The sequence below is a fragment of the Colias croceus genome, chromosome 1 (genome assembly GCF_905220415.1).
Source record: "Colias croceus chromosome 1, ilColCroc2.1".
Classification (NCBI taxonomy): domain Eukaryota; kingdom Metazoa; phylum Arthropoda; class Insecta; order Lepidoptera; family Pieridae; genus Colias; species Colias croceus.
In genome coordinates, this window is record NC_059537.1 from 1,355,584 (window position 1) to 1,368,632 (window position 13,049).

Genomic DNA, 13,049 nt, shown 5'->3' on the forward strand with positions numbered 1-13,049 from the left:
TATTATTTATACCAAATCTAAATAAGCCGAAACAAATGTGGGCTATTTAATAATTTTAAGGGCCAATAACAACATACCCATCTCTAAAAGTATAAAGCTATAGAAAAGATAATAATATAACCCATAACAGAAACCTCAAATTAGCTAGTTGCTATTCACATTCACGTTTTAAGTATAAATTAGAATGTGCTCTATGGTTCATTTGACATTTGACAGTTGACATCTGACAAAGACATTAGACAACTGACAAGCAACAGCTGGTAATTGTCTAAAATGTACAATGGCATTACGTGTTTTTTTACGATTTGCCTTTGAAATATATTATTGCAATACACGATGAAATCAAAATTATCAACAATCGCTAGTTCTAACGCTTTATCAGTGGGTAAACGTTGTTTAAATCACATCAGTCATGTTATTCTTAGGTAGATCTACCAAAACAGAAACCATGAAGAGTGCTTGGAAAAAGAAAATTGAGATGAATATCCTCCTGGATCGTTGTAAAACCGTGGTAATTCTATCGAGTGTTGTGTGTATGTTTGCTGCTGTTATAACGTTGCACAAGATCTTGAGCCATGATGTGAAACTTATCAAACCGTTTGCGCCCATACCAGCTGGATTATACGGAAACTATTTGGAGCCATTTGTAGGAGAACCTCCACCTTCTCAACCTAAATCATACGACAAAGCGCGAGATGCGGAAGCTGTCGTGTCTTTAAACGCAGCTTTGGACATGAAAAAACACGGAAAAACTGATAAAGCATTGAAACTATTTCAACACGCATTTGCATTGTCACCGAAACACGCCGATATACTCAACCACTATGGAGAGTTTTTGGAAGATACCAAGAAGGATATCGTTAAAGCGGACCAACTGTACACGTTAGCCTTAACCAATTATCCAGATCACAGAGGAGCACTGACAAACAGGCAGCGAACCGCGAGCATTGTTGAGAATTTAGATCGCGAAATGTTACGAAAAATTAACGAAAAGCGAGATGCATTATTATCGATACCAGAAAATGATTCTGCTTTATGTAGAGCTAAGAAAGAAGCTTATTTTCAGCACATATACCATACTGTTGGTATTGAAGGAAATACAATGACGCTACAACAAACGAGAAGCATTTTAGAGACGAGAATAGCAGTAGCCGGTAAAAGCATTGATGAACACAATGAGATATTGGGTTTGGATGCTGCGATGAAGTATATAAATGCTACATTATTGTATCGAATGAGAGATATTACAATGGGGGATATATTGGAGATACACAAGAGAGTCTTAGGGCATGTAGACCCAGTGGAAGGGGGGCATTTTAGAAGGACACAAGTGTATGTTGGTGGTCACATACCTCCAGGACCTTCAGAGATACAAGGTCTGATGAAACAGTTCTTGGAATGGCTTAATTCTGAAGATGCTTTGGAGCTTCATCCTGTGAGGTAAACTATAATTTAATATACATGTCTATCAGAGCACTAACAGTTTCATTTTTCACCAAATTTCAATTGAATTATTCGTTTTATAAGTAGAAAAACTGCTCATTACTTTTACAATTAACAACATAAATTAAATTATAAACTGCTTCTATTCATAAATACCTCGATTGGAACAGTGTTGAATATAAATTTGTCAACTTACTATCCAATTTTTTTTTTTTTGTAAGGTGTTTCTCAATGTTAGCCAGAAGGGCTTCTACATTTTAACGCGGACGCGGGGGTGAACTGAAGGTTCACCCTGGTAGCGACATGCACAAGGGCGTCCCCCCTTGACGGGGACCACGAACCTCGGCTTGAGCTGTCGCTTGAGTGGAGGAGGCCAGAAGGGCCCTAATCGGACGGGCTTTACTATCCAAGAAGACTATTGTTTTTGTCAACAACTGCAACTATATAAGTGTTCAGTTTTTATAAACCATATGAAATTTCCAGATATGCAGCTCTAGCACACTACAAGCTAGTCCACATCCATCCGTTCATAGATGGTAACGGCCGAACCTCTCGGCTGCTCATGAATTTGCTGCTCATGCAGGCTGGCTACCCACCAGTGATTATAGCCAAGCAACATAGACATTTGTACTATCAACACTTGCAAACTGCTAATGAGGGAGATGTTAGACCATTTGTCAGGTAGGTAACCTAAATCACCTTTGCTTACTATATTCTACTAGGCAAAATAGTCAAAATGAATTCAGAGTAGTTCTTTTAGGGTGCCTAACCAACTTTTATGAGGTACTGAATCAACTGAACTGACTCTGAAATACTGAACTCACACATTCCTAGGGCTTTTTATCACAAAATGGCAACGGCGAATTTGAGAAACAAGTCTAATAACATGTCATATCTTCTGATTAAAAATGGTAAAACCCCATCTCATAGATAAAATGAATCTCAGGAATACATCAATTTTCTACATTATGTTTTTCTTGTGATATAAATTACTATCTGTTTTATCCATCAAAAAGGTTATTAGATCCAATACATTAGCAGATGACTCTGACTATAGATAATAATAATTATAGGTGACAATCATCAATTTATCTCACTAGTGTTCACACACTATGCTTCCTACTATGTTCGTAAATTTTACAAAATTATTTATTTAATGTGATAATTATAGATTTTTTAATTGATTAATCTTAAAATGACCATTTTCTGTTGTGAAGCGCTAAATTCGGTCATTTTGAAAGGACCAGTCAATAAAAAATATATTGTTCCGTATAATTTGAAATGTCTTGTAAATGCAATGCAGATTTATCGAAAGTATATTTCCATCACGATTCAAGTGCAACTGAGCGTAGGTGAAAGTTAGAATGCGAAGGTCAAATTACGAATACAGGATGATCCTATCAACTATCATTATAGGCGTTATTTTTATGAAATAAATACTCGAAATGGACATAATTTTCATTATTTATTATAAACAATCTCGATCAGATAAAAATCTCGTATCAGTGCTGCTTTTCTGAACCTCGAAAATGGCTTAACTAATTTTCATGATATTATTCTTCAACAAACTACCATCCCTAAGTGATAAACGGCAGAACCCCGATTGCAGAGTTGACATTACATATAGTATTTTCTTATTACCATCGAAATGTTTGCAGATTCATAGCACAATGTACGGAGAGGACATTGAACCTGTACTTGTGGGCTACAAGTGAGTACAGTCACATGGTGCCCGCCATCGGAGAGCCGCACATATTGACCGGAGAAGGCTTTGAAGATCTGCTGTAACTACACTTGTATAGAAACAAACGTAAAGCATATCAAAACTGCCTGTTTATCTATGAAAAAAGTTTCATTTTTTTGTTACATGATTTTTGATTAATTTAAAAAAAACCTCCTATTTTGAGTCTTATAATTATTATCCTTGTGTATGAAGGGGTTAACTTATTATTTATTGATAATAATCAAGAGCATTTAACAGGATATGACTCTAATGAATTGTCATGTGAATGTTTACCTTTTGCAATGTTATGAGTTATAATATTATGTAAACTTGTCTATAAATCCTTTTCTTTGTATATAAAATTTTCCAATGTTTTATTTCGCTTATTTATGTTTCTGAGATGTAAACAAAGAAATGTTGTGACCTATTTTATCTGTACATCCCAATGTTATTTCAGTCAAAAATCGTATCGCCTATTATTACTATAACATCACAAAATAAGTTAATTATTGCCTAACTTCGTCGTTTTGACGAGTAAAAAACTAGTAAGTAGTATGTAATTAGTAAAATTGTTTAATTAATTATTCCTGTCATATATCTTATACCTATGAGGTAAATTATATTATTGTTATTTATGCAGTGAATTAGTATTATTATCCTTGTCTTGATATAATTTATGTGCGGGCGGGCTCGTGAAAAAGCATACCTAACTTATTCAGTATTTGATATACCTATTTCTGAAATTTATATAAAAGTGTAAATTAGAAATTTATTAATTTTGACTCTCTAAATTTATTATTATAATAGTATCTCACCGATAGTGTTTTACGAAGTACTGTTACTATTCTACTCTACTCTACTTCAACTGTGAGTGGTGTGTAAATATTGTACAATTGTATAGTTAGTACTGTAATACTTATTGATGTTTAATTTGTAATTTTTCTGTGATGATTTATTTATTATGTGTTTTAATTTTTATTACTTAGTACATAATTTCTGTGTTAGCTTAAAACGTGCCTATTAAAATTTATTTATATATAGTTGTAATGTCTGAAAACGCATTTATTATAGTGCAATACCATCTCGTTCAAAAACAGAAATATTGTCTTCCATTTTTAAACTGATTCATTTCCATACTTCAGTGGGTCTTATTAAATTATTGCAATTTCATTTTTTGTTTTATTTATTTTACCTTTATCCTATGTAATAAAAAATTGATAACCAAGATTTCTGAATTCAATTGGGTTTTTTTTTTGGTTTAACGAATGGACGTTGGACTCATGGGATCATCTTTATTTTAATTTTAAATTCGTTAATCTGTACAGTAGACTGTTGAGCTGATAATATAGTTTCAGTCAGCTAGTCATCAACCTCAATAATTAGATTGTTGGTTTGAGATCAGACAAGCGTGAAAATTGTAAAATTATCCGTATTATAGAGATATAAGAGTGAGTACTCTAATCTCGATCTGTCTCTCTTTGTTCCTCCTCCCCAGGAGCGATGAACGTATGATTCTACAAATATAACCTTAGTGTAAATCCACATGTAAATCGCATGTTTCACTTCAAAAAGGTTTAATACAGTAGAGTATAGACCAAGGTATAGACTATTATTTACTGCGTTTCATTTGTGCATTCGCCTATTTAAAATGTGTTCGAAAATTAAGCTCATAACACCAATAAATTTAACCCTTTGAACACGTTGAATGTCGTGATGCTTGACGAATGCTATTTTACACTGTATTTTACACTGTTTAATTTGTACTACAAAATTTTCACTTTCAAAAATTTATGTATTATTCGTTTTTCACCAGATCGGGAGATGGTACAAATATTTTTAAACTTCAGAGGAAAGGAATAAAAATAAAATAGCTCATTCAATTTCGATTAATTTATTATAATGTGCGATGTTAAAATATGTTTATTACAATAAAGCATTTCAACTAGTGCGAGCGTCTCGACTCTCGCCGCACCTCGCATCCCACACTTTGATTTTCACTTCTATACAAACCAAACAAATTCATCAAGGCAAAACTTAGTCGCTATCCATCGAGCCAAACGGCCCTTACAAAAATCATATTTTCAAGAGATTTCAGTACAATCAAATGTCGGACTCTGATACAGAGTACCGCGTACGTTCTTTATTTATTAAACAAGCACTATCTAATAACTTTATAAGCCGTAGTATACATAGGATTCACCTCTAACATTCAGTGGAGGCTACACCGTTACATCTAACACCGTTTCTCGCATTTATAACCACATTTGCTACGTCAAAACAAACAATAGAAATATGATCGTAATTTATTCGTTTTATTGAAAGCATTTAGAGGGAGTTTCAAGCGAACTGTTAAATAATTAATAAAATTAACTACATATAAATACCGCGTCCGTAGAAGGCATTGACGAAATACTTTTGTAAGCACCAGTTTAGAACAAATTTATCAACACATTTCTTTTTAAAACATTCCACAGATTACAAAAAAAAAATTAACGTTCAGAAGAAAATCCTCGCAATTTACAATATAACCTATAACAATTGTTATCACAAAATAAGTCGTATTACAAAAATAAACGAAAATATAAGTAATGACTTTAACTTAATTAGTCTTTTCAAATGTTTTTCTATTTTTAATTAATGACAATAATATGTTTTTACTATTTTTATGAGTGATCCTAAAATAAAATGACGTAAAAATGATTGCTAACAATAAAAAACATCTGTGTATAGAAATTTACCTCACCGGCTCCTGTCAGTTCTCAATCCACGCAATCCTAACATAGTCGATAGTCGATATTAGGAAGTCATGTCGAATAATGGAAGTTTATTTTATAAATAAGCGATCGTCAGTTAAAAATACTATAATAGATAACATATGATAGAAATCACATAAGAGTCGTGAAAATGGACCGACTATGCCAGATCTCTGTTGGGCTTAAAAAGCAATCTCTAACGAATAATCTCGACACATAAATATATATATATATAACAACAACAAGCGCTTTCATAGCAATAGATATGTTCTAATCAACGACTGGGCGATTGGCGTAAATGAAGAAAGGAAATCTATGAAAATTAAGCATTTTTTTAAATAGAATAAAGAAGATTTGTTCGAAATAGACCGACGCTGACTGTCTTTTTCTTTTTACAACCGTTCAACATGAACTTTTCTTTGAAATTAATCATAGAACAGTTATACAGATAGTTAAATAAGAAATTATGACACTCATTGCCACATAAAGTATTTTTTTTTAATATAATTGACGTTTATTCTTAAAAATTGAAACAGTTGCATCAATTTATTAATATACTTAGATGCATAAAATTTTCCAATCACCCAGCATAATATAAAACCATCTCTAAACTCACATTATACAGCAAATAATTTGTTCCATACATCTGCTACACGAAACATGTACTTTCACAACATTACGAGTATTTTAAAAGACTAAGGGGCCACATTGTATCGAATTAAAATCGCAGCATTTTCCCAAATGTCAATAATATGTAACCAAAAAGAAATTGTCATAAATATTTGGGAAACACGAAGTCACAACTTTGTATACACTTGGTTACCAAATATCTAGTTAGGCCTTTAGCAGAGTTAAATGCATCGAAACTGAATAAAAACACACCGGACATTTTAATTCGTTCTTCTCTTATCGAATGGCAATACAAAGTGGGATCACAATCTAAACACATATTAATCGATTAGTAAATCTGAAATAAATATATTTTAAATTGATTCAATCGTTCGCGTTACTTGCATGTTGCAGACTTGAGAAGAATTCAAAATGGCCGTTTCGCGCCATTTACACTGTTCATAGATAATACAAATCAAAGCAATAAATATAGCAAAGTTCAATGAAAATTAAACAGTTTTAAATCAGTTTAAAACACATTTATTTCCACGTGTAACCAACAAAACTACACTTGTCCAGTTACAATTTTTATTAGAATACAGTTTATCGCCGTAAGTTGTACCGCGGGCTTAGTCCGTGCTTAGAACACATCCTAAAATAAACAGTCTATATATTGACACGACGGCATCTTGATGTAAGCTTGCGTTTGTCTGGACTGAGGTGAAACGTAGGCCAGCTACAATGTTTTAGCATTTCAATACTGTTTATAATTTCACAGAGCGACATCTTTATGGCTGTACTATAATGCTATCTTCCTCTGTCATTCAGAAGTATCATACACAAGAGCGAGAAAGAATGATCTGTCAATGATTAGAAGCAAAGCTTGAAAGCTTCTCGCTTTAAAATAATTCTGATTGACAGAAAGAGACTGCGTTACAGAACACTGTGAATGTCATACAGATGTGACTTGGGCCATAACCGCCATCTTGTCAATTATTTTTAAACTCTTCATATTACAAACATAGTCAAACGAAAAGTACTCGATGCGAATTGTAGAATACCAAAATGAATAGATACAACTTAAAATTTAATAAGAAACAATTTAGATAGTTGCATACATAGCGGTTATATACATAGGAACTTTACTACATATGTACGATGCACTAAATGATATACAAAAATATATTCTAATCATGCGACGGAAGGTGAAGAGAGAGCTTGGACAATACGCACCGAGTTTCACAACGCGTCCACGGCACACGCAAATCTCCGAGCGGTCGACAATTATAAAACAAAAACGAACCGAACCGAAAATTTCAAAATTCGAATCGCAAACTTCAGGCCGTACACGTTTGACAGCTGACGTCATCGAGAGCGCGGGAGCGTGCCTTGTGGCCGTTGACGTTTGACAGTTGACAGATGACAGTAGACATTTGACGGTTGAATGTTGCCAGTGTGAAAAACGAACGGAGGGGCGGGGCTAGTGCCGCGGCGGCTGTATGCGGCGCGATATGTGCTCCTCCTGCTGCATCTTGGCGCGGAACTCGGCGACCAGATCCCGGGACTGCGCTAGTACCGCGAGCTGCTCGTTCAACAACTCCTCCCATTGCGTGGCGTATGCTGGAAGTTGAAATTTATAAATTAGTTTCTTTTACATCTACTGATTTGATTGGATAAGTAAATCGTCTAAGCGGTTGTTTATTATTATGGTGTTTAGCTATTTTTGTCACTTGGCTTGAATGGACCGCTTTCTCTGTAAATTACACCCGATTAGTCGATTTATTCTCAAGTATTAACGATAGATTATTGATGATCCAGGTTTTACTGAACTGTTAATATGTTTATCAATGAGGTGTGAGCGATAGCGCTGATATATTAACGGTACTAAGCGATGAATTTTGAATGATTGATACATTGAAAGGTACTATTCGTCATACGAAAAAAAAAAACTATAATTAACTAAACAAGGAATGTTTGTAAGTTAGTCCGTCTATTTTATTTTAAAATCGCACATAAATTCAAGTTAAAATAATATCGTATAAAAATTAATAAACACCGATATATTTATCATTCCATTTTTTATGTTATGTCTCAAATCATTGAGTAAAGTAACTAAAAAGTAATTTTCCCAATAAGACATTTAATATGACGACGAATAGTACGCATCAACGTCCGCATCACACCTAACAATCTGTTGCGTCGCGCAGTAGTACGCCGCTCCGCACCGCGTACACGCTTGCACGGGAACCAGCCTGCAACGCGCTCACACTCACCGACAAACACTACGTGAGTGTACATACATGGTATTATGTATGTACAGACACACGAACTTGTACACGCAGAATAAACATTGAAATAAAATATGTATAGAACCAAATACACACAGACATGCAGATTATAGAAAAGAGAAAAAATGAAAAAAAAAAGTAGTCAAATACGTAATTATCAAACATGTATGTCGATGGCAAAGTGAAAAAGTCCGTCAGTAGACACAGAAACAAAAAAAATGTTGTGTGGTTTTATGAAACCACGGTAAAAGTGAAACTGTTCGAACGGTTCCGAACACTGCTTTGTGTAGCGCATGTCGCGTGTCGGTCGGCTGCCGAGTAGGTATACCTACCTCGGCAGCCGCGATACACGCGACATGCGCTACACAGACCAAAAAGTTTGAGACGATGTAATAAAAGTTTCACTTTAAAAACAGGAAGTGAACTAACTATCTATGCTTATGCTATCTCTTCGAACACGATGGGAGCAGTGTTTGCAAAAAATTATTGGGATTAAATTACATATAAGGACAATTTCCTGGACGTTCGCCTGGTCTTGACCCTCCGACATCGATTTGAATTCCAACATCCACCACTGAGCCATCACTGCTTTTCGCTGCTTCCCTATCCTATCTATATCCAAAAAAAAAAAACATACCATCCTGATCATAATCCACGTCCCTCGTGATAGACAGCAGTTGCTGACAGCGTTGCAGTGCGTGCTGCAAGTAGTCCGAGATCGCCTTGTGGTTATCCAACACTTCTTCTTCGGCCCGCTGCAACTCGTCTATCGCCTCGTGGAACGTGTACATCTCTGCTGACATGTCGCCCTCCTAAAAATGTAACATAAATACATAAATCTTTCGGTTCAAGTCAGCTAAAAATGTTACAAGTATTTTGCATGAATATTTTGGTTCAAGCCAGGAAACTTTGTCTTGTAGTATTGCTACTAGTTTAGGCAGAGCAGAAGCATTGTATCCGGCACCTTATTGCACAGATCTCTGTTGATCTGATCACCTTTCTATATTAAGATTATCGCAATTTATTGCCAGAATAAAAAAATACTTGAGGAGATTTTATGTCTGAAGAATAGTCTGGTCAAATTAGAGCAAAAAATAAGCGTGAGAAATACATAAATTTTCATCCAGCTGAAAACTGGTAAAATTGTTGGATGGGATTTTTTTCCTTGAATGTCAAGATTGACCAGATCATAAAATTTATTCATAATAAGACGAAGTAATATAAATTCTAAATGATTTTATTTATTTTATTGTTTCTTTTTTATGTATGTATGAATGTAAATAATTCCAAAGCAGGCATAGAAGCGGGGAGGAAGGCAATTATGTTAAGACACACATTATTTTTTATTAGTTGTAAAAATATCACATCAAAACCAATGTAAGGCCAAGGTCTGGATTTCTTGTTGCAAAACACAATTATTTAATTTGAATTTAAAATTACTTGTTTGAAGACTGAGCGTGTGCGAATTTATTTGGCCAAAAGATAAATAACTACCGGTATAAATATGAAAAGATAAACGAGGGAAAATAATAATAATAGTTTAAAAAAACTAAAAAACACGCTTTTTATAGAAAACCGAACTAAAAAATAGAAAATTTTATCAAATTAGTGTATTGTCATCGGTCCTCAATAAATCTACAAAGTTTGAACGAAATCTGGCCGTTTAAAGTGGGTCAAAATCGCGCCCAAAGAAGTCGGTTACAAACATACAAACATACAGGTGAAGCTAATATAAAGCGTGTAAGAAAGCTTAGAGGCTCCCCAAAAGGTCGTCAAAATACTTAAGGACAATTTATTATATTATGTTAAAAAAGCTATCATAATATTATGCGTAGCTCTTATGGCTCTTAGAGGCTCATTAATTTAGACTACTTATTTAGTCGATTCATTTATAATCTAAGTTTACTTAGATGGATTTCATATTAATGATTTATCTATATGATTCCAATGAATGTTCTTGAATACATTCTGCGTTGAATTTATATTTTTGGTTTTATGGCATTCAAATGCTTTATAAATATAAATTTATAAAGAATAGAAAAAATAGTCACGAGTGGCTGAGTTGGTCAGGCATCCGCCCCGGAATGGCGCGAAAGGATGCGGGTTCGAGTCCCGCCTCGTGATCGAATTTTTTCTATTCTTTATAAATTTATACATTCTGCGTTATAACCAAATGAACGCAATACTATATTATGCATATTATACACGCAATTATGAACTTTAATACGATGCATATAAAACGCAAAATCTAATGTTTTTGCAAATATTTATTGAAGCAAAAGTCACTAATCCTCGCTATTATTTATGCATAGAAAAAAACCAAAACCAAGGACGTTGAGTCAGTAAAAACACAATTCACCAAATTAGAAAATTAGTATAAAACGCATGGTGTTATTTCGATAGTAGGTAGTAAAATGGGAGTATGGCCGTGATAACGCAAAAATAAGTACCTGCTCGTATGCTAGATAGCAATTGTTCTGCAAAGAAAAAATATAATTTCAAATAGGTTTCATTTTATTTCAATACGAGTAATGTACGAGAAATATATTTTGAAATGTTTTTTTACTTATAATATGTAGTGGATTTTCGTTGTGCTCAGATCTAATTGCACTAACACAGAATAATTAAAAATGTATTCTTCATTAAAGAATGAATGTTCATTTGAGGTATTGATAGTAGATATGATTTTTCTTATTGCTAAACTAGGTATTGGCTGTATCTAGGTTATGCAAGATATATCCTGAATATGTGTTTATCGAATGTACTCATTATGGTCGTATGTGTGTACGATGTGCGTGTGTGCGTGTCTACGTGCCCGTGTACGTTTGTTGACACGTGTCTGTATATGCATGTTTCGTGTGTGTACTCATTTATGTGTATGCGTATTTTCTTATATCCATGTGTATGTGCATTGTGCATACGCGTATGTATGCATGTGTGTATGCGTTGACGTGTCAGCGCGTGAGTATTTACATATGCATATGTACGTATTCGCATGTACGTTTTTATGTCCTGTACGTGTGTATGTTTATGTGTGTGTATGTCGTGGCCATATCGTAGATTTACTCATTTCATGAAATGGCCAATGTAGTTTGGCCAGATCGTTAAATCGTCAACGTTTCACGATTTGGTCATGCCAAACGTGGATGGCCATTTCACGAAATATGACCATTTTTGTTTCTTTTTTAAAAAGCGATTCGCTTCTGGCACTCGCCGGCCGCTGCCGCGGCACGCTCGCTTTGCTCGCTCGGATCGTGCGTTGTTTATTAAAGTCTAACCTAACCTAACCTAACCTATATTTTATACGATCTGGCCAAATGTCGATCGACCAAATCGTGAAACGATGACGATTTAACGATCTGATCAAACTATGTTGGCCATTTCATGAAATGGGCAAATCTACGATATGGCCACGACATGTATATACATGTGTATGTATGTCTGCACTCACGTTGAGCGAGCGCAGATGCGCCAGGTCGTCGGTGGCGGGCTCCATCTCCACGTCGCGGTCGGCGAGCGGCGACTCGCCGCGCCGCCCGCCCTCCGACGTGCCCAGCTCTTTCACTCTGCAATATTATATTTTAACGTTTAAAATACATTAATACACACAGATAGCACGATAAAAAAGTTTTTTGGTATCTCTACTACCAAAATAATACTTGATTGTTGAATTTTTAAAGAATATAAAAAATTTGATCACGAGGCGAGATTTGAACACACAAGGCGCGTCTTTCGCCTTGGCAACTTTTTCCAATCTTTTGCATTTGAATGCTATGAAAATAAATATCAAATTCACTTTTTGATGTCATCTAATGCATCGTTGTACATTTACGATAAAAAAATTATAAAATTTAATTACATTATGATTTAAATCGCTCATTTTGCACTTTTATAATTTCATAAAAATTTGAAATCTATAAACTAAATAAAATTTTTTTTTTTTTTTTTCAAAAACAGTGAAAGTTTTATACTCAATCTATATAATAATCACATCCATAAATAAAATAAATAAATAACATATAATAACTCACCTGTCAGCATACCGCAGCGTGTTGAGCGAGTGCTCGCACGAGGACATGGCGGGCGAGATCATGGCGATCATGCACGTGCGCGACTTGTCGCCGATGAAACTGTCGCGCAGCACCTGCAATTTAAAGCGTAAAATATATTAAAAAAAACAGATTTAAATATGAGAAAAACACATTGTTGCAGTTAATGACAAGTCAAATCCAA

General features: G+C 34.5%; 2 protein-coding genes across 5 annotated transcripts in view; one reads left to right on the plus strand and one right to left on the minus strand.

Annotated features, from left to right (window-relative positions):
• The first annotated feature begins 252 nt into the window (after positions 1–252).
• Positions 253–4,336, plus strand: LOC123695305 (protein adenylyltransferase Fic). Its single transcript, XM_045641108.1, has 3 exons — positions 253–1,440; positions 1,927–2,124; positions 3,102–4,336. The coding sequence occupies exons 1-3, from the start codon at positions 413–415 to the stop codon at positions 3,229–3,231; spliced, it is 1,356 nt and encodes a 451-aa protein (XP_045497064.1). The 5' UTR covers positions 253–412; the 3' UTR covers positions 3,232–4,336.
• A 705-nt stretch (positions 4,337–5,041) lies between these two features.
• LOC123695052 (kinesin-like protein Klp10A) overlaps positions 5,042–13,049 on the minus strand; it is a 54,595-nt gene continuing 46,587 nt past the window's right edge. For 2 of the 4 annotated variants that reach the window (XM_045640751.1, XM_045640765.1), the window contains 5 exons: positions 12,848–12,960; positions 12,268–12,382; positions 11,267–11,293; positions 9,454–9,628; positions 5,042–8,148 (listed from right to left, as the gene is read on the minus strand). In XM_045640751.1, the coding sequence (XP_045496707.1) occupies positions 8,009–8,148; positions 9,454–9,628; positions 11,267–11,293; positions 12,268–12,382; positions 12,848–12,960 (570 nt within the window). In that variant the 3' untranslated portion in view covers positions 5,042–8,008. The remainder of the gene's footprint in view (positions 8,149–9,453; positions 9,629–11,266; positions 11,294–12,267; positions 12,383–12,847; positions 12,961–13,049) is intronic. The other 2 variants (XM_045640759.1, XM_045640772.1) reach the window with 1 other exon arrangement.

Bases quoted from the DNA above. Each gene is read 5' to 3' on its own strand.
- LOC123695305 (XM_045641108.1), top strand. From the start codon at position 413: ATGTTATTCTTAGGTAGATCTACCAAAACAGAAACCATGAAGAGTGCT. The intron at 1,441-1,926 runs GTAAACTATAAT...TGAAATTTCCAG, and splicing joins TTGGAGCTTCATCCTGTGAG to ATATGCAGCTCTAGCACACT. The intron at 2,125-3,101 runs GTAGGTAACCTA...AAATGTTTGCAG, and splicing joins GATGTTAGACCATTTGTCAG to ATTCATAGCACAATGTACGG.